This window comes from Macrobrachium nipponense, chromosome 35, assembly GCF_015104395.2.
Source record: "Macrobrachium nipponense isolate FS-2020 chromosome 35, ASM1510439v2, whole genome shotgun sequence".
Lineage (NCBI taxonomy): Eukaryota > Metazoa > Arthropoda > Malacostraca > Decapoda > Palaemonidae > Macrobrachium > Macrobrachium nipponense.
The window spans coordinates 40,754,592-40,777,161 of record NC_061096.1 but is presented as its reverse complement, the minus strand read 5'-3'; the positions used below and the strand labels follow the sequence as shown (position 1 = coordinate 40,777,161).

Genomic DNA, 22,570 nt, shown 5'->3' with positions numbered 1-22,570 from the left:
TTTACATCGCTATCCCAACAACAACAACACACCCGACGGGGGTCAGTGTTCACATCATCGTCAACTTCCATCAAAACATTGACTATAGACGAAACAGAAGATGAAACAAAAGGAGATCGAGGTTGTTTTAATAGAGTCGTAATGCGTCACTTCATGTAGCTCATTTGATATTGGAGTCTATAAAGTACAACGGAAAGGGAATTTACGCTACCGGATATTTACGAAATCTATTGTATAAATTATGGTGTCGTCTGCCATATCTGTAGCAGACGAAATACCCGAATTGCGCGGGCATTTTGAAGTTAGGGCATTTACATTTCTCACTCTAATGCCCAGCACATATTATACTGTGGTATTACAAATAGATATATATTCGTGCAGCAGCTGTATCAAAATAAAGAGGATCTATTTCCTAATATTCCTGAGCTATCGAAATAAAATTAAAATATGAAGGAATGTATAAAAAATAATGGTATCACAGCGATAATAAACTAAAAACAAACAAGCTTAGGAGAAATAGAGAGCAAGGGACCCGTATCAGAGGTCAATCTCCACTACTACTACTGCTACTACTATTTACATGATTGTCAACCGATTTGTCACTTATCTGTTCCCAATGCAAAGTAAATATGGACATAAACTTTCATTGCATTGTCTGCCGAAAGATCTTTTTGTTAGCAATGACATTTTCACTTCTGAAGTTTCTTGTCATCCTCCTATACCGAAAGGTACTTCAAGAGAGACAAATATGATCTCGATAAATTCTTTGAATAGATATTGCCACTAAGAAACAAAGCAAATCAGCAAATATCTGTTATGTTGCTTGTAGAAATGCCACCCTTTTTCATCCAGAATAAGGAATTGCTTGTTCTAAAAAGACTTTCTGATGTAGTATGTTTTTTTTATTAATTTATTACTATGTCTGTCAAAATACATATTTCATAACCCACTCTTACTGAACAGGTAACCAGTGAAGTTTAGTAAGGATATGTATGACCTTAGCCCATGAATATATATTAATTAATAATTTTTCCGACAATTTTAGGTTGGCTATCTGTTTTTTCTCATTATACTTTAATTCATCATTAATTCATGAAGATTTTTCTTAATCTCAGTCCCTTAAATAATAACAAAACAATATTGATTGTATTATGAGAAAAACACCTTAGCATGAATCAACGAAACAGATGACACATTCAATAGCAGTGATGTCATCCATTGCTTATGTATTTTTATAATAAATATTCTCTAAAGTGAAACGGGCCAGATTTTCTCTTCCTTCGAAACATATAACTTCAAAACATTAGAAAATAGTTCGGGGGCATTAAATAGGCTTAATGAATGGTCAAAATTATCACTCACTAAATTTATATTAATTCATTTCCTATACACGTTTTTTATTGCTTCTTATTCTGATATATAATATATATATATTATATCTATATATAGATATATTTATATATATATATATATATATATTATATTATAACAAACAGTTTTATACTGTAAATAACCCACAGAAAGAAAATTCTAAGAACATTCTCAGTTTGCCTTATTTTAACGGATTTGAAACCATTAAACCATTGTTAAAATTAAAAGCTTTTAATGCTCAAACTTGTTTTTTCCTATATAACACACTAAAAAGAATGTTAATAAAAAATGGCCCCAGAGAAAGCAACAACATAATATATAAAATTCCATGTATGGATTGTCCCTCATTCATCTCGGACAGTCCAGCAAAGGCTTAGAAGTAAGGCTAAGCCAGCATAAATACTCTGTAAAACTGGGCAAAAATCTAATGCATATTCATTCATTTAAGTGAAAACAACCACCGAATTAATTGGATTGATAGTTCAGTAATTGCATGGTCAAGAGATGTCTTATCACGAAATCTTTTAGAATCTGCTTTAATACAACTTACTTTTCATTGTAATTTCAATGTTAGTCGTGGCCTTTTTCATTTAGACCCTTGTATCTGTAACATGTTTAAGAATGACCTCAAAGATATAATTACTGACTTAAATAAAAAAATCAGTTGTCTTAGAGTTATTAAAAATTTTGTTGTAATGTATGTCTGTCATGTATTGTGAATATGGTTTTGTTTACCAAGTTCCGAATAGCTGTCACCTATAATCCTTTAATTGTCTGGAAATTGTATCTGAGATGATTGTCTTAAACCTTTAATTGCACCCATTGTTTATATGCTTGTTTGGGAAGGTTTCTTATCTTCCAGGTGTGTCGGATTCTAGGTACTAATCCCTTTATAATCCCTATCTGTTAGTTATACGAACCTTCTTGTATTGTCTTTTTTCGTATTTATGTCAGTATCTGCTCAGTAAAGGACTTTTAAAGTCGAAAGATCTTGCAGACCTCCTTCGGTTTAGTTTTTTCCTTACAGTGGCATTTATCTTTATCTTTATATTATATATATAATTATCTATACTATTATAGATATAATATACATATATATATATATATATATATATATATATATATATATATATATATATATATATATATATAATAGCCAGACTCAGGAGTCTGTTTACTTACATTGTTCATCAAACTTTAGTCATTTAAGAATACAAAATAACGGTATTTCAATTTTGTGTTTACATTGGCATCTTTCCATAAGTATTCATTTCAGTTTCTCCGTATAGTTACTCTTGATGTGGTATGTAACAAGAGGAATCCCTTGAATATTTTAGTTTAATTCTCCTTATTTCACTGTGAGCTAGGATACCTAGTGAAATTCAGTGAAGATGGATGTTTCTTATAAGACACATGCGGGGACTATACCGAACGTGGACTAAATTCAATGCATTTCCGTGTCATCGCTTGTTCATCCCGCCATATTTAGAGAGTAAAACTTTTAGGAAAGTAAAGATTACTGGTAGTAGTGTCAAGATAGCATACTCTTCTGACACATAGGTATGAGAATAAAGCTCACACTTTTCCATGTTCAGTATCATCAAATTTCTCACGAAAAGCTGCGAATTTGCGAAACTTGAAGTCCTCCCCGAAAACATGTGGTTGTTTTCTTTAATCGATGTTATCAGTAGTGAGCCATTCACTGAAAGGCGAAGAGAAAAATTCCCTTCATTAATCTCACCAAAGATACCAAGTTTTATTTTCATAAAAAACTCATCTGGTGCGTCAATCTTTTATTCAGCATACAGTTTATTCTTTTAAGCTGATACATTTTTGCCTGGAGAATGTTACAAGACATCCTGCCTGCCTCATGACTTAGATATAAAAGAAAAGGCCACGTTTCAATCTTATTAAACACAAAAATATACAAATCAGTCTAAAATAATAATTTATCAATAAATATATGAATTAACATTAAAGATTACCAAGACTTTGCAAGATTTGACAAGAATAATTGTAAGAAACAGTTCCAATTTACCTGATTACTGCACGGATGCTAGCGATAAGATCGCCACCCGCTAAACGAAAGCCGAGGAACGACAGGTCCGGTTCTCACTATATGCAAACATCAGCTGTTCGGATTTGTATACTCTTGTAAAGCTGAAAGATGTACACGAAGGACTTCGAAATTCCTACAGAGGAGGAACTGACGGTGCAGGAGATTAATATCAGCACGCCGTATCTGAAAGCTGGAGCTTTTCATCTGGGGAAACATTGCGAAGAAAAGAATAATGTAAGTGTGATTATAGGTAGGTCTAGGCCTACCTTACTCCAAAGTGTGTGTGTGTGTGGCGATGTTTTGGCCAAGAATGTATATCTTTTATTTTTATTCTATTGACCATTTAATCTACCAATACGAGATTATGGTTTTGAAGACTATAAATAACCATTAGGCATTTAGCTAAAACGGACATCTACCCCTACCCAGTAGCTACCTAGCCCTACCTAGGTATAGCCTACTAGCTGGGTACCCTACCTACTACTAGTTAGTTGGTAGGCTAGGTACTTACCTAGGCTAGTAGCTACCTAGTATACTATATACTAGGTACCTATTTGCGGTGCTAGACTTGGTATTTCTACAGAAGCAGTCCGCACGGACTGCAAGAAACGTAACCGCGGATACGACATCCACTAGGGATTGGGGCGTCCAAAGTATTTCGCCGTGTTTAGTACTGGACCCTGGTGGTTAATTACAGTCGTCTAAATAAATATTACTTAAAATTCTTGTTCAGTATTTAAAACTGCATAGAAAAAACGCAACTGCCATTGTCTAGGCCGCCGCGGATAGTAAGTACCCTAGATCTACCCCAGACTTCACCAGGCCTACCTATTTCTGTTGTAATAGTTTAGCCTAAGTAAATTAGGAAGACTTAGGTTAAAGGATATAAGGGTAAAAGCAATATTGGATTTTGGTGTTCAAATAAAATAGCTAGGCTACAGGTACTAGGGGGAAACACCAGCGACTACCAACCCTTATCATGGTGGACAGGTCTTAGGGTAAAAAACCGCATGGTACAAGGGTGGACCATTTACGATCAATGTGTACAACCTCAAGAAAAGTACATTATAACGCGTCCTGACACCGGAGTAGAGGTCTTTAGCTCCGTTTCTCACCAACAAGAAGTCGCGTCTGATGCCCATCTCCGATGTCAGGACGCGTTATAATGTACTTTTTTTGGGGTTGTACACATTGATTGTACATGGTCCACCCCTGTACCATGCAGTTTTTTACCCTATTCACTCGATATTTAAATGGTGAAACAAGAATACAATTACAACTCCAAGCATACCATTCAAAAGATTGAAGTTTCGTCAACATAATGATGATATGAAAGCCCCGCCCCATATGAACTAAAATAAGCATGTGACGCTCTTCGTAAAATATGTTTTCAAGGCAGTTTTGAAATCCAATATGGCGGCTACCGTGTGGATGTACAGGTTCTGATCAGTGACGACCACCATCTTTCCCAGCACTCATTTGAACAATGTTAGCGTATATATGTAACGTTTATTGATCTTACTCAAGATTGCAGTTGTAATCAGCACAATAAAACAACATTTTGTTGCCTATATTACTGTAAGTATGAAACTTTTTATTCCCAGGGTCATGGTTTGAACTGAATTCATTTTTACCTTGTAATCGGTGATTTTTATCCTTATTGCCATCTCAACTGAAACTCCACAGTGCTTATTTGATTGTTATTATACACATTTTGGTCTCAATTCACTCCACATTGCACTTTAAACAAGTTGCTGTTTCTGGTTCCTAAGCGAGCGCGCCACAAACACAGTTACGAACAGTAGACGACAAAACTGCAAAGTTTTATTCCCTAAATTGTTTACTTTACTCGTTATTTAGTTCAACTTTACTTTATTTAAAAATTTTAATTTAATTCATGTATATTATCCCTTTTTTGCAACCAAATTACCCCGAAAAATTACAGATATTTCTAAAGTAGATACAATCCAATGTATCTAACCTAGTCGTACATCTGGCTGCCGAAAACCATAGAGGAACGACTACGGATAAGTGGATTATATATATATATATTTTTTTTTGCTTTTTTGTTTTTACTAGCACTTTTCATTGATTTAAGTCTATATTAGTATTTTGAATTTCTTTAATAACTGTATGCCAGAAATAAATGTAACCTTTAATGTTTGCATGCTAAGAATGACAAAATCATCGTTGCTACATTAGTGGAGGCTTCATACATACGCCGATTCATTATTATAAACTGTTTCCATGAATTCTAGTTGTCATAGTAATGCAATAATGATAAAATTGTTTTAATATTTATGTATATATACTTCCAATACATAGCCTAATTTCACCAATTTCAACATTTTGTGTGTAGTCTTATACCCAGTTTGGAGGGTGAACACACTGAATGGAGAGAGAGAGAGAGAGAGAGAGAGAGAGAGAGAGAGAGAGAGAGAGAGAGAGAGAGAGAGAGAACGAAGAAGGAAAGGGGTGGCGGTATAGCTTTTTACGCGTGTTCGTATCCATTTCTGCATAATGGAGTTTTTGTCTCTTGGTACAAGGACTAAGTGTTGTTATTCTTTACGATTAGTGATTCATGATACCCTAATAAATTACGGCACTGGGTGTAATGCACTATAGCAAAATCTCGTTCTGATACGAGTGTTCGTTACAGAAATAGGTATTGCCCAAAAACGTGCTTGCACTGTCTCTGAAACCCATAGTAGGTATGCTGCTTAGTTGTCAATCAAGTTTTTTTTAATCAAGTATTTTTTACAATTGAATAAATTTGTATTTTTCTCAATCAAAACATATGCCCCTCAATGCTAACTTTCCTCTTTTAACGACTTTCTGGTCATGCAAATTCGGCCCATAATTTCTTATGGTGCGAAAAAGACACAGGGAGGCCCCGCAAGGACCGAAAACGATTTGCGTCGCACTACCGGCGAAATAATTCCGGCGTAAAACATCTTCATATATCCAAAAAGTAAATAATAAAGATATATATGCGCATTACGATTATAAAAATTACATGAATAGCTGATAATCTGCATGAATAACTGGTAAACTGTTCTGCAAGAAAGTTGAGTAAAGCAATTATTTACAATAGGTACGAAAGCCAAGATGTCGTGACGTCATAATACAGGACTTAAACGAACGTTCTAATTCCAAAAAATAATTACTTGAATTTGAGTCAGAATCGAGTTACTTTTTCAATAACGAATATTTTCAAATTAATCATCATAAATATGTAAAATATAGATGTTTTACTATTTATTTAAACAATTATCTAAGTGCACGCTTCGTCGTCGTCTTCTACCAAAACAGTTGTTTACTAACAAACGTGCTGGTAAGTTTCCGTGTTCCAATTGTTGTGATGAAAGTGCCCCAGCGTCTGTGGGTGCAAGTGGTGTGCGGATTTATCACAGGAAATTTGAAGTTTATTGACACAAGCGACTGTAAACATCGAGATGGCGTCAATCTTCTAAATATTTCGAGTTGTAAGTAAAAATGTAGAAAGCATTTTGGTGAGATTTGGACTGCCGTGTACACCCTTTCCACTACCTGCTGTTTAAATCTTAAAATTTGGCCTTAATTTCTAACTTTGGAGAAAATACTTACTTCGAAAGGAGAGTAGAAGTCTTTAGCTCTGTTTCTCACCAACAAGAAGTCGCGACTGATGCCCATCGCTGGTGTCAGGGCGCGTTATAATGTACTTTTTTTCGAGTGGTACACAGTGATCGTACATGGTCCACCCCTGTACCATGCGGTGTTTTACCCTAGTACCTACTAGTCTAGTACTAGCTAGGTAATACCAAAACTCTCATTTGGACAAAGTAAAATTACAATCTTGGCCTAAGTTTCACACAAAGTAATAGGCTAGGTAGCATTGGTATTGTAGGAATAACATCTTATTGTTATAGTAAATACAGTAGAAAGGAGGGTTGGGATGAAGGGTCCTGGTCGTTTTGGCCTGTAAGTCATTTAGACCGTAACATCCAAACTGGCAAACGACCGAAACATCATACGGCCTAAACAATGCAAGATGTGTTTGTGGTATTTGCCATCATTATTTTATGTTTTATGTACACCTCCAGGGGTCTGGTACTTACTTAACACGGCGCCCATTTTGCACATTAACTTGAAGTTGCTAAACCTAGAAGGGTGCTTACGGCATAAATGACTTACTACTGCTGAAATGACCATGAAACAACGTAAATAGGTTCGATTGAATTTTAGATTTGTTCATGAAACTTACCTGTCAGATATATATATAGCTGTATTTTCTGACGTCCGACAGAATTTCAAAACTCGCGGCACACGTAGTGGGCGGCCAGGTGGTAGTACCCATTCCCGCCGCTGGGAGGCGGATATCAGGAACCATTCCCATTTTCTATTCATATTTTTTCTGTCGCCAGTGCTGGAAACAACTGTTTGCAGTACCTCCGTCTAGGATTTTTGGATTATCTCGCTTTAAATTATCTGGATTGACTTTTGGTATCGACTCTGGATTGTTGGATTGGCACGCGTAATAGTGGATTGGTTTTTGATTTTGGATTGGCTTTTCTGTGTACATGATGTTGGGATCAAGTACAGGGAGTTTCAGAGTGTGTGTGAGGAGTGAATGTAAGGTGAGGCTTCTTAAACCTTCAGTTGATCCTCACACAGTTTTGATCCTCACACAGTGTATGGAATGCAGGGGGCATGTTTGCTTGGTTGATGATCGGTGCAATGAATGCAAGGATTTGTCAGATGATAAATGGAAGATGTATGAGACCTATCGGCGTAAATTGGAGCGTGATAGAGTCAGGAGGTATTCCTCCAAGAGCAGTTCTACAAAAGGTAAGGAATGTAATATTTCTCCTCCTCTAACACCGGTAGATTTTGTTCAACCTAATCCTGTTTTGTTGCCTTCGGGCCCTATTGCTGTGTCTGGAGAAGGTAACGCCCTTTCTCTGATTCTCGAGTCTATTCGCGCTCTTGAATCGAAAGTGTTGGCCTTAGAAACTGGCCCTGTGAAAGTTTGTGATAGTGCCCCTAATGTTGTGGAGGGGGCGTCAGATCGGACTCCCAGGATTCAGGGAGTGGGTATGTCGAAAGCCGCAAGAGGGTCTACGGGGGCTCCCCATCGATCTGGCGTCCCTTCGGCAGGCCTTGTTGCTAAGTCCCAGGCTGCCAAGGAGCGTGCATGAGCGCGCGTCCTGAAGGATTGCTTTTCGTCCTCCCCGCGCAAGGGGTGGAGCGCTCGGAGAGACTCTCGTCCGTTGAAAAGGACTTTTCGTTTTGAGGACGCTTCACGTCCTATGTCACCGCTTTCTTCAGAGGACGCGTATGACGCTTTTCCTCCTCAGAAGAGAGGTAGAGTCTCAACCGACGAGGACGCTGGGTTGCGCGCACAGGCGTGTTCCCCTGAGATGCAGGTAGCTGTACCTGCGAGAAGGAAGGAGGCGTCCCCTCGCCCCTCGCCTTCTCGCAGGGTCAGTCCTGCCCCTTCTTCTTCGTCACCTACGAAGAAAATCCTTTTGTCCCTTCAGGACCAGATTTCGTCTCTCATGGCTCAAAGGACTCGCCCAGCAGCAGTCGAGCCTAAGCGGAGAAAGGACGTCAGGCTGCCCGTCAAGAGGACGAAGCAGTCTCCTTCTCTCTAGTTCTCGTTCGTCTCTCTCTCTCTCCGGATCGTCACCGTTCTCGTTCTCCGAGTAGATCTTACGCTCAGCAAGACGCTTTGCGCTTTCGACAGGACGCTTTTGAGGACGCTCGGCAGGACGCTTTGCGCTCTCGGCTGGACGCTCGGCAGGACGCTCGCCGTTGGAAGCAGGACGCTTTTCGGACGAGGCAGGACGCTCAGCAGGACGCTCAGCAGGACGCTTGCCTGGCTAAGCAGGACGCTTTTGGCGCCTCTCGTCAGGAAGCTTGTGCTTCCTCTCGTAGGGACGTGTCTAGTAGTAAGACAGTTCCCGTTGTTTCAAAGGACGCTCTACGTTCACAAGATGTCCGTCCTTCAAAGGATCGTCGTAAGGGCGAGTCCGTACCTGAAGCGGTGACTTCCAATCAGCTGAAGTCTTTGTTCAGGCCTAAGCCTGCTGGACGTACGCCCTCTCCGGATGGACGTTCTCCAGTTCCTCTTAGAGAAGAAGGGGAACTTAGTAGTCCGGCGAGTTCAGTCGAAGAAGAACCTCCTGTAGCTTCGGCTGTCTCAGACTATAAGGTTCTTATGCGGCTGTTACGTTCGTCCTTCGGGGATAAGTTTCAGCCGGCAGCCCCTAGGTCTCCTCCCTCTCAACTTTTTTCGTCTTCTAAGTCAGTCAAGACTCCTGAGTTTTGTCGAGATGAGACGTCGCTTTCAACCAAGAGGGCTTTCAAGAAGCTCCAAGATTTTATGTCTCGAAGGAAGGACCAGGGCAAGACCACTTTCGCCCTTCCTCCCTCTAGACTCTCCGGGAAAGGAGGCACATTTGGTATGAAACCAAGGAGGACGTGGGTAAAGGAAAGGTTCCTTCGTCCGCTCGGGGACTTCTCCAGTTTAGTGGACGCTCAGAGGAGGTCCCTCTTATCTTCTGCAAAGGTGTCCTGGACTCCTGTGGAGACGGACCACCACTTGAAGGGACTGCTGCGGACTTTGGGTGTCTTTAATTTCTTAGACTGGTGCTTGGGAGTTTTGGACCTTCAGTCTAGAAGCCCTGATTCTCTCAGTCTGGGGGAGCTGTCCAGCGTGTGTCGTGTATGGACAAGGCCGTCAGGGATGGTTCGGAAGAGCTGGTTTCTCATTTTGGGAACAGCTTTCCTGAAGAAAGAGCTCTTCTATGTAATTTTACCGCTAAGTCGGTTTCTCCCCGCTCAGAAAGCGGAATTGCTCTTTGCGCCTCTTTCGGACCATCTCTTCCCCCAGGCTATGGTAAAGGATCTTGTGACGAGTTTGCAGGAGAAGGCGACCCCAGGGACCTCTTGGCACAGTCTTCAAGGCGCCCAGCAGTTCCTTCTACATCTTCGTTCGTTAAACCCCGAAGAAAGTCAAACCCTTTCGCGCGGGCACCCCCCTCGAGAGCAGCTCCTCGAGGGAGAGGTTTTTCGAGAGGAAGAGCTTCATTTAAGCCAAAATCTACCAAATGAAGATCTTGTCCTTCAGACGCCAGTCGGGGCCAGGCTGAAGTTCTTTGCGGAGGCATGGAGGCAGAGAGGGGCGGACTCCCTTGGACTCTCAAGATCATAGAGCAAGGGTACAAGATCCCCTTTTTACATCCTCCTCCTTTAACATCAACTCCCAGAGACCTCTCTCCGACTTATCAGGGAGAGAAGAAAAGTATCCTTTTTTGATCTTTTAGACCAGATGGTCGAAAAAAAGTAGCGGTGGAGCAAAGTCGTGGACCTGGGGTCACCGGGCTTCTACAACAGGATTTTCCTGGTGCCGAAGCAGTCGTCGGGGGGTTGGCGCCCAGTCCTGGATGTGAGCAGGCTCAATCTTTTTGTGGAGAAAAAGAAGTTCAAAATGGAGACGCCTCAGTCGGTGCTAGGAGCCTGAGACCTAGCGACTGGATGGTGTCTCTGGACCTGCAGGACGCGTACTTTCACGTCCCAGTCCACCCTCTTTCAAGGAAGTACCTGAGATTCGTCTTAGGCAACAGGGTTTGGCAATTCAGAGCCCTTTGTTTCGGTCTCAGCTCGGCCCCGATGGTTTTTACAGTTATAATGAGAATGTAGCGAAGTGGCTCCATCTTCAGGGATCAGGATATCCCTCTACCTCGACGATTGGCTGATCAGAGCGTCGTCGAGAAGAAAATGTCTGGAGAACCTTCAGTCGACATTAGCCCTAGCAAAGTCCCTGGGTCTTTTAGTCAACTCCGAAAAGTCACATAAAAACTGACCCCGACACAGTCCCATCGTGTATCTGGGGATTCAGATGGATTTAGTGGCTTTTACGGGAGGGGGCGTTTCCATCCCAGGAACGTCAGCAGCTGGGTTTAGAGAAAGTCGCAGCCTTCCTAGGGAGAGAAGCTTGTTCGGTCGAGGAATGGATGAGTTCTGCTGGGCACCATTTCCTCGCTGGAAAAGTTTGTCTCGTTGGGAAGACTGCACCTCAGGCCTCTTCAATTTTCCTTGTGGAAGAATGGAAAGCGAAGGAGGACCTGAATGCGATCCTAAGATCTCAAACACAGTGAAAGACCACTTAAGATGGTGGCTCGACCCTCAGAAGTTGCGAGAGGGCTTCTCCCTAAATCTTCTGAGCCCCCGACCTAGTGTTGTTCTCAGACGCTTCCATTTCCGGTTGGGGAGCAAACACTAGGAGGGAGGAAGTGTCAGGCTCCTGGAGAGGGGAACAGGCAGCCTGGCACATCAATGTAAAGGAACTGGCAGCGATCTTCCTGTCGCTGCAGTTCTTCGAAGACAAAGTGTCAGGCAAGGTCATTCAAGTCAACTCGGACAGTACCACAGCCCTTGCATATCTGAAGAATCAGGGAGGAACTCACTCCTGATCCCTTTTTCTCCTTGCGAGGGAAGTTCTGCTATGGGCAGACGTAAGGCAGATCAAGATCCTGACGAGATTCGTGGCAGGGGTACAGAATGTCAGGGCAGACCTTCTCAGTCGTCAAAATCAAATTCTGCCAACAGAGTGGACCTTGCACCAGGAAGTCTGTCAGCAATTATGGAGACTGTGGGGACGTCCTCTAGTCGACCTGTTCGCTACGTCGAGGACGAAGAGGCTTCCTCTGTATTGCTCCCCGGTCCTGGATCCAGGGGCAATTGCGGTGGACGCGTTGCTCTGGAGCTGGACAGACCTAGATCTTTACGCCTTTCCCCCATTCAAGATCATGGGGAAGTCATGAGGAAGTTCGCAGCTTCAGAAGGGACAAGGTTGACTCTGATTGCCCCGATGTGGCCAGCAAGAGAGTGGTTCACAGAGGTCATGACTTTCCTTGTGGACTTCCCAAGAACGTTGCCCTGGAGGAGAGATCTACTCAAACAGCCTCACTTCAAAAGGTATCACCAAAACCTCTCCGCTCTGGCTCTGACTGCGTTCAGACTATCGAAAAGTTGGCCAGAGCGAGAGGCTTTTCGAAGGCAGCTGCGAGAGCAATCGCTAATGCTCGAAGAGCTCTTCAAGAGCTGTCTACCAATCTAAGTGGGCCTCCTTCAGGGCATGGTTGCAAAAAGGAAGGAATTTCCTCTTCCACGACCTCTGTGAACCAGATAGCAGATTTCTTGCTCTATTTAAGAAATGTGCAGAAATTGGCAGTTCCTACAATTAAAGGTTATAGGAGTATGTTGTCGGCCGTTTTTCGACACAGAGGACTGGACCTCTCCGACAATAAGGATCTACACGATCTCTTAAGGTCGTTCGAAACCTCCAAGATTCCACAGGCAAGACCACCCTCATGGAATCTCGATGTGGTTCTGAAGCATCTAATGTTAAGTCCCTTTGAGCCTCTCCATGAAGCTTCTCTACGGGACTTGACGAGGAAAGCGCTTTTCCTAGCTTCTCTGGCGACGGCGAAGAGAGTTAGTGAAATCCAAGCGTTCAGTAGCCTAGTGGGCTTCAAGGGGGACAACGCTGTCTGCTCGTTGAGCCCGACTTTCTTGGCAAAAAATGAGAACCCGTCTAATCCTTGGCCCAAGAGCTTTGAGATCAAAGGTATGTCGGGTCTCGTGGGTCAAGAACCAGAGAGAGCCCTGTGCCCTGTTAGGGCTCTCAAGTTCTATGTTCATAGAACTAAAGAGATAAGAGGTCCCTCAGGTAATCTCTGGTGCTCGGTGAAGAGACCAGATTTGCCGTTGTCGAAGAATGCTGTGGCTTTCTTCTTGAGGGACGTCATTAAAGAGGCTCATTCATCTTGCCAGAAGACTGATTTGAGCCTCTTTAAAAGTGAAAGCTCACGAAGTCAGAGCCGTAGCTACTTCTCTTGCCTTCCAAAGGAATATGTCTATCAAAGATATTCTTGATAGCACCTTTTGGAGGAGCAATTCCGTATTCGCCTCACATTACCTCCGGGATGTGAGAACGATTTACGAGAACTGTAGTTCTTTGGGGCCATACATTTCGGCAGACACAGTTTTGGGGGCTGAAGGTAGCTCTCTCCCTATCCCTTAGTTTAGGTTAGTTTTATTGTTGTGTTTTTGGTTGATGGTGAGATCTTCTGTGGAAATCTCCCATTCTTTAGTTTAACTGTCAGGGGTTTTTTGGTTAGTTGGTCAGGTGGTGGTCGGTTGCTGTGTTACGTCCCCGTTGACAGAGCATCCAGAGTGCACCAGCACTACAGGTCTACACCTGGCTGGCAACTCTGATAAAAGCAGAAGCAGGCTTAAGTGACAGTAATCACAGTCTCTACTTTGCTAACAGGTAAGGAACCAAGAAGTACATCATTTACTTAATTTAAGCTTCCTAAAAAATCCTATTCTGTCTCTTCCCACCATCCGAAGGTGGGATTCAGCTATATATATATCTGACAGGTAAGTTTCATGAACAAAATGTTATTGTTATAATACAATTAAGTTTGTTCATGAAACTTACCTGTCAGATATATATATAGCTGTATTCTCTGAAGTCCGACAGAATTTCTAAAAACTTACGACACACGTAGTGGGAGTAGGGTGGTTAGTACCCATTCCCGCCGCTGGGAGGCGGGTATCAGGAACCATTCCCATTTTCTATCAGATTTCTTCTGTCGCCGGTGTTGTAAACATCTGTTTACAGCACCTCCGCCTCAGGAATTTGGAAAACTTTATTTGCTTGAGTATCCTCTTGACTTTTTGGTTATTTGTTATTGGATCGATAGCTTGGCATACGTGACTTTGGATTGTTTTTGATTTTGGCTTGGTTTTTTTTTTTCCTTAAATATGTCAGGTTCTAGTTCGGCTAGTGCCAGAGTGTGTATGAAAGACGAATGCAAGTGAGTTCCAAAAGCTTTGGGGATCCTACACAGTGGTGTAAAGGTGTAGGGGGCAAGTGTGTAGGTGTAGATTTTCGCTGCACGGAGTGTGAAAGTTTGAATGATGCTCAATGGAAGACTTATGAATCCTATGTTAATAAATTAGAGCGTGATAGGATCAGGAGGTCTTCCTCCAGGAGTAAATCGGGTAGTAGACAGGGTAATAATGTAACCCCTTCTAACCCTTCTTTAGATTTTGTGACTCCTAACCCCGTAGTGTTGCCTTCGGGCCCTCAAGTGGTGTCTGCGGAGGGTAATGCCCTTTCGCTTATTTTAGATTCTTTGAAAACTCTGGAATCTAAGGTTCTAGCCCTTGAAAACAGGGAAAGTGCTAAGTGTAGTGATGTGCCCCCAGTGAAGTGGAGGGGGCGTCAGATCGGCCCTATAGCGCCTCTAGGCTGGGACCTCTGCCGGACTCCCAGGACTCAGGGAGGGAGAGGGCATGCGAAGGCCGAAGGAGGGTTACGGGGATCCCCCACCGATCTGACGTCCCTCAGCAGTACCTGTTGACGCTTCCCAGGCTGCTAAGGAGCGTGCTCGAGCACGTGTCCTAAAGGATTGTTTTCTCGTCTTCCGACGCGTCCTCCTCCACTGCGCAAGGGGTGGAATCTCGTCGGATTCGCGACCGTTGAAGAGGACGTTTCAAGATCAGGACGCTTCACGTCATGCTTTGTCGGATTGGCATTCTTCTCCGGAAAGCGTGTCCTTTCCGCCCCTGAAGAAGACTAAGTCGTCTTCGATGAGGACGTCTTTGAGCGCCCCAGTCGCTCTAGAGCTAAGGCTGTTCCTGGGAGAAGGAAGAAGGCGTCCCTCGCCCTCACCTTCTCGCAGGCATGCTCTTCTCCTCGTATAGATCCTTCGCAGACGGAGGTAATCCTTGCTATGCAGCGACAACTGGATGCTTTACTTAAGCAGAAGGAAACGGTTTCTGGCCGTAAGAAGGATGATAGACTTCCGATCAAGAGATCAAGACAGTCTCTCCGCCTGCTCGTCTTTCGTCCCCGTTTCATGGTATTTCGTCGTCTAGACTTCGTTCTCCCCAGCGTTCGTCTAGAGGTGGAAGTAAACGTCAGGAGAGAGAGAGGTTTCTTCAGTCTGCCCTCTCTTCTCGACGTGAGGACGCTCGGCGTTCCGACATCGACGTTTCTGATGAAGATGCTTTAGTTTCTGACGGACGGAATTTGGAACGCACCGCTCCGCTTCGTCATGCTTGTGTTGACGTTCATCGGGACGCTCGTCAAGTGTCTATTCCTGTATCTTCGCGGGACGATCGTAGAGACGCTTCGAGGGACGCTAGGAGGGACGGTCCGCTCATCGCTTCTTTGGACGCTTCGTTGGACGCTCACTTGGACGCTGATTTGGACGCTTCGTTGGACGCTCGGAGGGACGCTAGGTTTGACGCTCCGATGGACGCTATTAGACATCGTCGTAAGAGCGTCTTGGACGCGAGTACGGAAGTTCGCTCTCGATCGGACGTTATTCCCGAGTCTTTAGATGACGCTACACGTCTTCCTTCTACTTCGCGTTCTACTCAAGTTGTGATTGCTGTTCCTGTATCGGCTAACGAGTCTGTTAAGGATACGTTACCCACCTCTTCTTCTCGTCATCGGTCTGATAGGAGACTTGGAGTGAAAGGTCTTCTTCCTCTTCTTCGGAGGTTAACTCGGGTAAGGAAGAAGGGGAATTGAGCTGTTCTTCGGAAGAGGTGATGAAGAACAACCCTCGACGTCGTCTTCTTCAGACTATCTAGTTTTGGCTCGGCTGCTCCGTGATTCTTTTGGAGATACTTCCTTCCTGCCTGCTGCTCCTTCTCCTCCATCGCAGTTTTTCGTCGTCGAAAGCTAAGAAGACACCATGGGTTTGTTTTAAGATGAAAACGTCTTTTGTCTACCAGAGGGGCTTTCCGGAAAGTTAACACTTGGATGGAGACTAGGAAAGCTAAAGGAAGCACCACTTTCGCCTTGCCTCCGTCTAGGCTTAGCGGTAAGGCAGGATGTGGTATGAACCGGTGAGGAGTTAGGTTTGAAGGTTCCGACGTCAGCACAGGGAGATTTCGCCAGCGTTGTAGATGCTTCAAGAAGAGCTCTGTTAGCCTCAGCGAAGGTGGCGTGGACTACGTCAGAGATGGATCATCTGTTTGAAGGGTCTGTTTAGATCCTTAGAAGTATTTAACTTCTTAGACTGGGGGTCTCGGAAGTACTAGACAACCAGTCGCGTAAGCCAGATTCGATCAGCTTGGGGGAGCTGTCCAGTGTTTTGTCATGCATGGACAAGGCCGTCAGGGATGGCTCAGAGGAATTAGCATCTCTTTTTCAGCAGAGCGTGTTGAGAAGAGATCGCTGTATTGTAATTTTGCGGCTAAGTCTGTCTCTCCCGCACAGAAGACAGAACTTTTGTATGCGCCGTTCTCGAGTCATCTCTTCCCCCAGGCTTGGTGAAGGATCTGGCAGTAAGTCTGCAGGAGAAAGCTACTCAAGACCTTTTGACGCAGTCGTCGAGACGTCCTGCTGTACTTCCACGTTTCGGTTTCAGGAGTTTTCAGTCGTTTTTAAGAAGCGAAAGCCCTTTTCGTGGAGGATCTTCAGCTAGATCTGTATCCCGAGGAAGAGGTCTTCCTAGAGGTAGAGCCCCGGCTAAGTCCAGGGGCAAGAAGTGAGAATGCGTGCCTTCAGTCACCGGTAGGAGCCAGGCTTCAGTTGTTTGGAGGAGCCTGGAGAGAAAGAGAGGCAGACACCTGGTCTCTCAACATCATAGAGAAGGGGTACAAGATTCCGTTCGTAAAGCCTCCCCCTCTGACTTCCACTCCCAGGACTTGTCCCCGTCGTATCCTCAAGAAAAGCAAAGGATTCTTTTCGATCTGCTCGAGCAGATGCTCGAGAAACGAGCAGTGGAACAGGTCTTAGACCTGGCTACGCCAGATTTTACAACAGATTGTTTTCTTGTCCGGAAACACTCGGGAGGGTGGCGGCCAGTCCTTTGACGTAAGTCGTCGAACCTCTATATAGAAAAGCAAAAGTTCAAGATGGAGACACCTCAGTCAGTTTTCTAGGGGCCTTAAGACCGGGGATTGGATGGTATCACTCGATCTTCAGGACGCATACTTTCACGTCCCGATACACCCCCAGTCTATGGAAGTACCTAAGGTTCGTCCTGAAAGGAAAGGTGTTTCAGTTCAGGGCTCTTTGTTTCGGTCTGAGTTACGGCCCCATTAGTGTTCACCATCTTAATGAAGAATGTGGCGAGGTGGCTCCATCTTTCCAACATCAGGATCTCGCTCTACCTGGACGACTGGCTCATACGAGCTCTTCGCAGACCCGGTGCTGAAGGACCTGAAAACGACTCTGTCTTTAGCTGCGTCCCTGGACTTTTGGTGAACTTCGAAAAGTCACATCTGACCCCAACACAGTCCATCGTGTATCTGGGGATTCAGATGGATTCAGTGGCTTTTCGGCTTTTCCGTCCCAGGAACGTCAGCAACAAGGCATAGAGAAAGTGTCGGCCTTTCTAGGGAAAGATTCATGCTCGGTGAGGGAATGGATGAGTCTGCTGGGACCATTCCCTCGCTGGAGAAGTTTGTTTCCCTGGGGAGGCTACATCTCCGACCTCTTCAGTTCTTCCTGTCGGGACAGTTGGACAGAGGAAGGACAACTTCGGATATGATCCTAACCATCTCAGAAAGAGGTGAAGAGCCATCTAAGATGGTGGCCTCGATCCGTTAAAGCTCTCAGAGGGCATATCCCTCAAGCTTCGGAACCCCGACCTAGTGTTGTTCTCCGACGCGTCATCCACGGGGTGGGGAGCAAACACTAGGGGGGGGAGGAAGTGTCAGGCACCTGGAGAGGAACAGGTAGCCTGGCACATCAACTTCAAGGAGCTGGCAGCGGTTCAATTAGCGCTCCAGTTCTTTCAGGACAAAGTCTCCCGTCGAGTGGTTCAAGTCAACTCGGACAATACCACAGCCCTGGCATACTTGAAGAAGCAAGGAGGAACTCACTCTCGCTCCCTGTTCGCTCTAGCGAAGGAAATTCTGATTTGGGCGAAGGCAAGAGATCCCGATCAACGATCTTGACAAGGTTCATTGCCGGAGTCGAGAACGTCCGGGCGGATCTCCTCAGTCGACAAGGTCAGTTGCTGCCGACAGAGTGGACCCTCAATCAAGACGTATGCCAGGAGCTGTGGAGTCTTTGGGGACGCCCCTTGGTGGACGTTTTGCAACCGCAAAGGACGACGAGACTTCCTCTTTACTGCTCCCCAGTTCTCGATCCGGGGGGGGCGTAGTAGCAGTAGACGCCCTGTTATGGGATTGGACGGGCCTAGACCTCTACGCATTTCCCCCCACCCCTTCAAGATTCTGGGGAAGTGATGAGAAAGTTCACAGCTTCGGAGGGGACGAGGTTGACGTTAATCGCCCCCTTTTGGCCTGCAGCGATCTGGTTCACAGAGGTGATGTCCTACCTGGTGGATTTTCCGAGATCTCTCCCGTTAAGGAGAGATCTACTCAAACAGCCCCACTTCGAGAGGTACCACAAAAACCTCTCCGCTCTGAGTCTGACTGCGTTCAGACTATCCAGAAGTTGGCCAGAGCGAGAGGTTTTTCGAAACCTGTGGCTAAAGCTATCGCCACCGCGAGAAGACCTTCGTCAAATCGCGGTTTACCAGTCGAAGTGGGCAGCTTTTAGGAGCTGGTGTAGGAAGAAAGGAGTTTCCTCTACCACGACCTCTGTAAGCCAGATCGCCGACTTCCTTCTTTATCTCAGACGAGATTTAAAGCTCGCAGTGTCTACCATTAAAGGCTACAGAAGTGTCTTGTCTGTAGTTTGTTCCGATACGTAATACAAACCCTCGGTCCTTTAACAATAGGAAGGTAACTAGCGGCAGCTGGGACGGTCGTAAGCTTCGAACAAGAGGAGAACGGTAGTTAACTGCTTGTCCGGTCAGTGCGCGCGCGCGCGCCGGGCGGTGAAGAATCACTTTTGCTTTCGGCCTGTGGTGTGACAGGACGTGTTCGTCATCGCTCTGCCCGCTATTTCGTCGTGTGCTTTGGATGTTACAATTTCTTCTGACTGGTTTGTTTGTGGTCTTGAATGAAATTGTAAGTACTCTTTTTTCATTTTTCATTGAGTGAAGTGAATTATTTAATCATGGATCAAGAAGAGCTTTCGCCGCGCCCACCAGCTGCCCGTAGAGTGTGTCCCGGGCTGGAGGGGCGTAAATGCGGCGGATTCCGCTCTTACCCAGATATTGATCCTCATGAGTTATGTTTTCGGTGTCGGGGGCGAGAATGCTCCCGAACCGAACCATGTAATGTTTGTGTAAATTGGTCCGAGGCGCAGTGGGTGCTGTACGAGGGTAGGAAGAGGCGTAGGTCGACCAAGGAGTCGTCGGAAAGCTCTCCAGCGACTCCTTTGGTTACAGATACCTCGTCATCCTTCCTGCCTCCAGCTCAGCCCCCACGATTTGCGCCTTCCCCTGCGGGGGGGGTTTCGGAGTCCTTCTCCTCACTCGATCCGTCGAGTGTGGAGGAGGGTGCCCGATACCCGGATGTTCAATTGTATTCGGGGTCTTCCGTCCGCTCTGGGTGGGGTTCGTCCTCCCCCAAGCGCGAGGGTGCCCCTCTAACTGACCCGACTGTTCCTCCCTCAGGTGTGCCTTCGGTGAGTGACGACCTTGGACAGGTGTGGGCGTCGTTGGGACTGCAGGGCGCCCCCAGTATCCAGGGCTTGATTCAACGGCTAGCGGGGTCGGCAGTGGTAACTCATGGTGTGGTTACAACAACGACCAATACTGTGTCAACACCAGCGTACGCCGCCCCTCCTCATGTGGTGTATACGCAACACATTGCGTCGGTGACTCCGACGGCATCAATTCAAATGCCGATCGCTGCCGTACCTAAGAGGGGCGTGCCGCCGCCACCTGGGTTTTTATGTAACTGCCGACTCCCGACTTTCGCTGCCCTAAAAGTTCGCCCCTGGATCTACCGCCCGTCCCGATGATGAGTTTGGCTGAGATGGAGAGGTCTGTGACGCCGGACTATGCTGCCGTACCTGCCGTACCTGCAGCGAGTGTTGCTGGCCCAGCCCCTCGCGCCGCTCCTACGAAGCGCGCGGTGCGGGACTCTCATGTGATGTTGCTGCTGGTGCTGGTCCTGCTGGTGCTGGTCCTATTGGTGCTGGTCCTGCTGCTGCTGGTCCTGCTGGTGCTGGTCCTGCTGGTGCTGGTCCTGAATGGTGCTGGTCCTGCGGGTGATGTTCCTGCCGCTCCTGCCGTGCCTGCCCCTGCCCACGTCGCGTCTCGTCATGGAGGTGCTGCACCGGTCTCAGGTCTTTCCGGACAGGATCAGTCCGGGGCGTGTTGCTTCGGCAATTGGCCCGACTTTTCGTGGATGGAAGACCTGACGTCCGTCCTGAGAGAGCTGACGAAGAAGAGGAAGAAGAGGAAGATGTCGTCGTCGTCTCATCGTCTTCTTCGTCGTCTGTTGCCGCCTCTTCCCCTTCGACTTCTAAGGCTTCCAAGCCGAAGAAGAAGAAGGCTGCCTCCTCCCCCCCTAAGAAGGCTCCTGCGGGACCTTCGAAGGGCCCCCCAGTCTCAGCACTGGCGTGACGGGGGGGTGCTTCTGCTGGTCCTCCTGTTCCCTCGGGAACGGGGCCCGTCTCCTCTTCTGAGAAGAAGAAGAAGACGGGGACCAAGGATGTGCTGGCTACTGCTGGTACATCCGCGCCTGGTCTTAGCAGCACTGCTGCTAAGCCAGGTACCGGCTCGACTTCTCGTTCGCGAGAAGGTCCGAGTGTACGGTCTCCTTCGGGCGACCGTGCAGCCAACGTCAAGACGCCTGAGCTTGCTCACCGTCACGACAGAGGCACGGAGCAGAAGACTGTCGAGAGTCGCGCAAGTGACGCTCGCCAGGCCAGCGGTCGCTCTCGTAGCGACCAGCCGGTACCTCGGGTTGACGTGACGGTCTCTGACCGGCCACGGGTTGAGGCTGGGAAGAGGTCCCCTCGACCAACGGGCACCAGCTTCGGCTTGTACCAGCGCGTTTGAAGTGCCGTGAGGACGCTCACCGGTCCACCGCGAAAGCGGAGCTCTGCAGATCACCTGACCGCCGCTCCCACAGGGACCGGACGGAGGACTAGGTGGCCAGCAGCAGCTCGTCTGACGCACGAGATCGGGGTCGACGTGCTCAGTCGAGCCGCTCGCCACAGGTGAGCGGCACGACCAGGCCTGCAGTTCGATCCCCACCGCGGGTTGGTGATCGGCTACAGCCCCCCACGTACGCTGGTCCTGCCAGCGAACGGGGGGGGAGCGTCAGGTCTGTCTCTCCTATACCTTCAACTTCCTCGGGCTACACCGGGAAGAGCGAGGTACCTAGGAGTGATCGTGAGAGGTGCGCCGCTCACGATCCCGCCACGACGCCGCACGAACCAGGCATGGTCTTAGGACCAGCCAGGTCGTACGCGCAAGTGGTTGGAGGCGACCGTCAGGGGTCTGTTGCTGTTCCTCCTTCTGAAGGAGGAGGGTCTCGAGAAGCTTGCTCCTGGGGTTGGGGGACTGGACGGTCCTACTCCTCAGGACGCTGTGACTCCTGAGATCCAGAGGAACTTTGCCCAGGTTATTGCGCTGATTCGTCAGCACAACGACCTGGGGGAAGGATCGCCGCTACCACCATCTGAGCCCACGTTCCCGGCTCGAGTCATTTTGGGGCCCGAAGAGGGAACCCAAATTGACGGTGGGACTGCCCGCGATCGGAGCTTGCAGACTCAGTCCTTGACCAGGTGGAGAATTTCGTCTCAGGACGAGAGGACTCACTTAAGTCAGGACGGTCTTCCAAGCTACTTCCTCCTCCTCTGCAGCGACAGCGGAAGTTCTACGTGCCATCAGTGGATCCAATACCGCCCAAACAGGTTAACCCGGAGCTAGCTAGGCTAACTCCAGGTGTGTCCCTGCAGCAGCTCCTGTCGGAGAACCTGTGGTTCTCGCAGCAGGAGGCACTGGGCCTGGAAGCTACCGCTATGGCGGCTTTTTTCCAGGCAGTCTCTTGGTTGGATCTGTGGTCCCTCACAGTATCCAAGGTCGCGGCCGACGCCGGGGGCGCTGCCCTCGAAGACGACCCCCGACTTCAGGAGACTGTGCCAGTCTGGAGGTAGGGCCATCTCCTACCTCGCCCATCAGACGGCAAACCTGTGGGCCAACTTGGTTCTCCGTCGTATCGGGACGCTTGTCCTTAACACGAGTAGCC

The 22,570-nt window shown here is 46.7% G+C and overlaps 1 protein-coding gene across 1 annotated transcript in view; it reads left to right on the top strand.

Annotated features, from left to right (window-relative positions):
• Positions 1 to 3,439: 3,439 nt before the first annotated feature.
• Positions 3,440 to 22,570, top strand: part of LOC135208673 (NADH dehydrogenase [ubiquinone] 1 alpha subcomplex subunit 8-like) — a 44,781-nt gene continuing 25,650 nt past the window's right edge. The window contains exon 1 of the mRNA XM_064241105.1: positions 3,440 to 3,664. Within this exon, the coding sequence (XP_064097175.1) occupies positions 3,539 to 3,664 (126 nt within the window). The 5' untranslated portion in view covers positions 3,440 to 3,538. The remainder of the gene's footprint in view (positions 3,665 to 22,570) is intronic.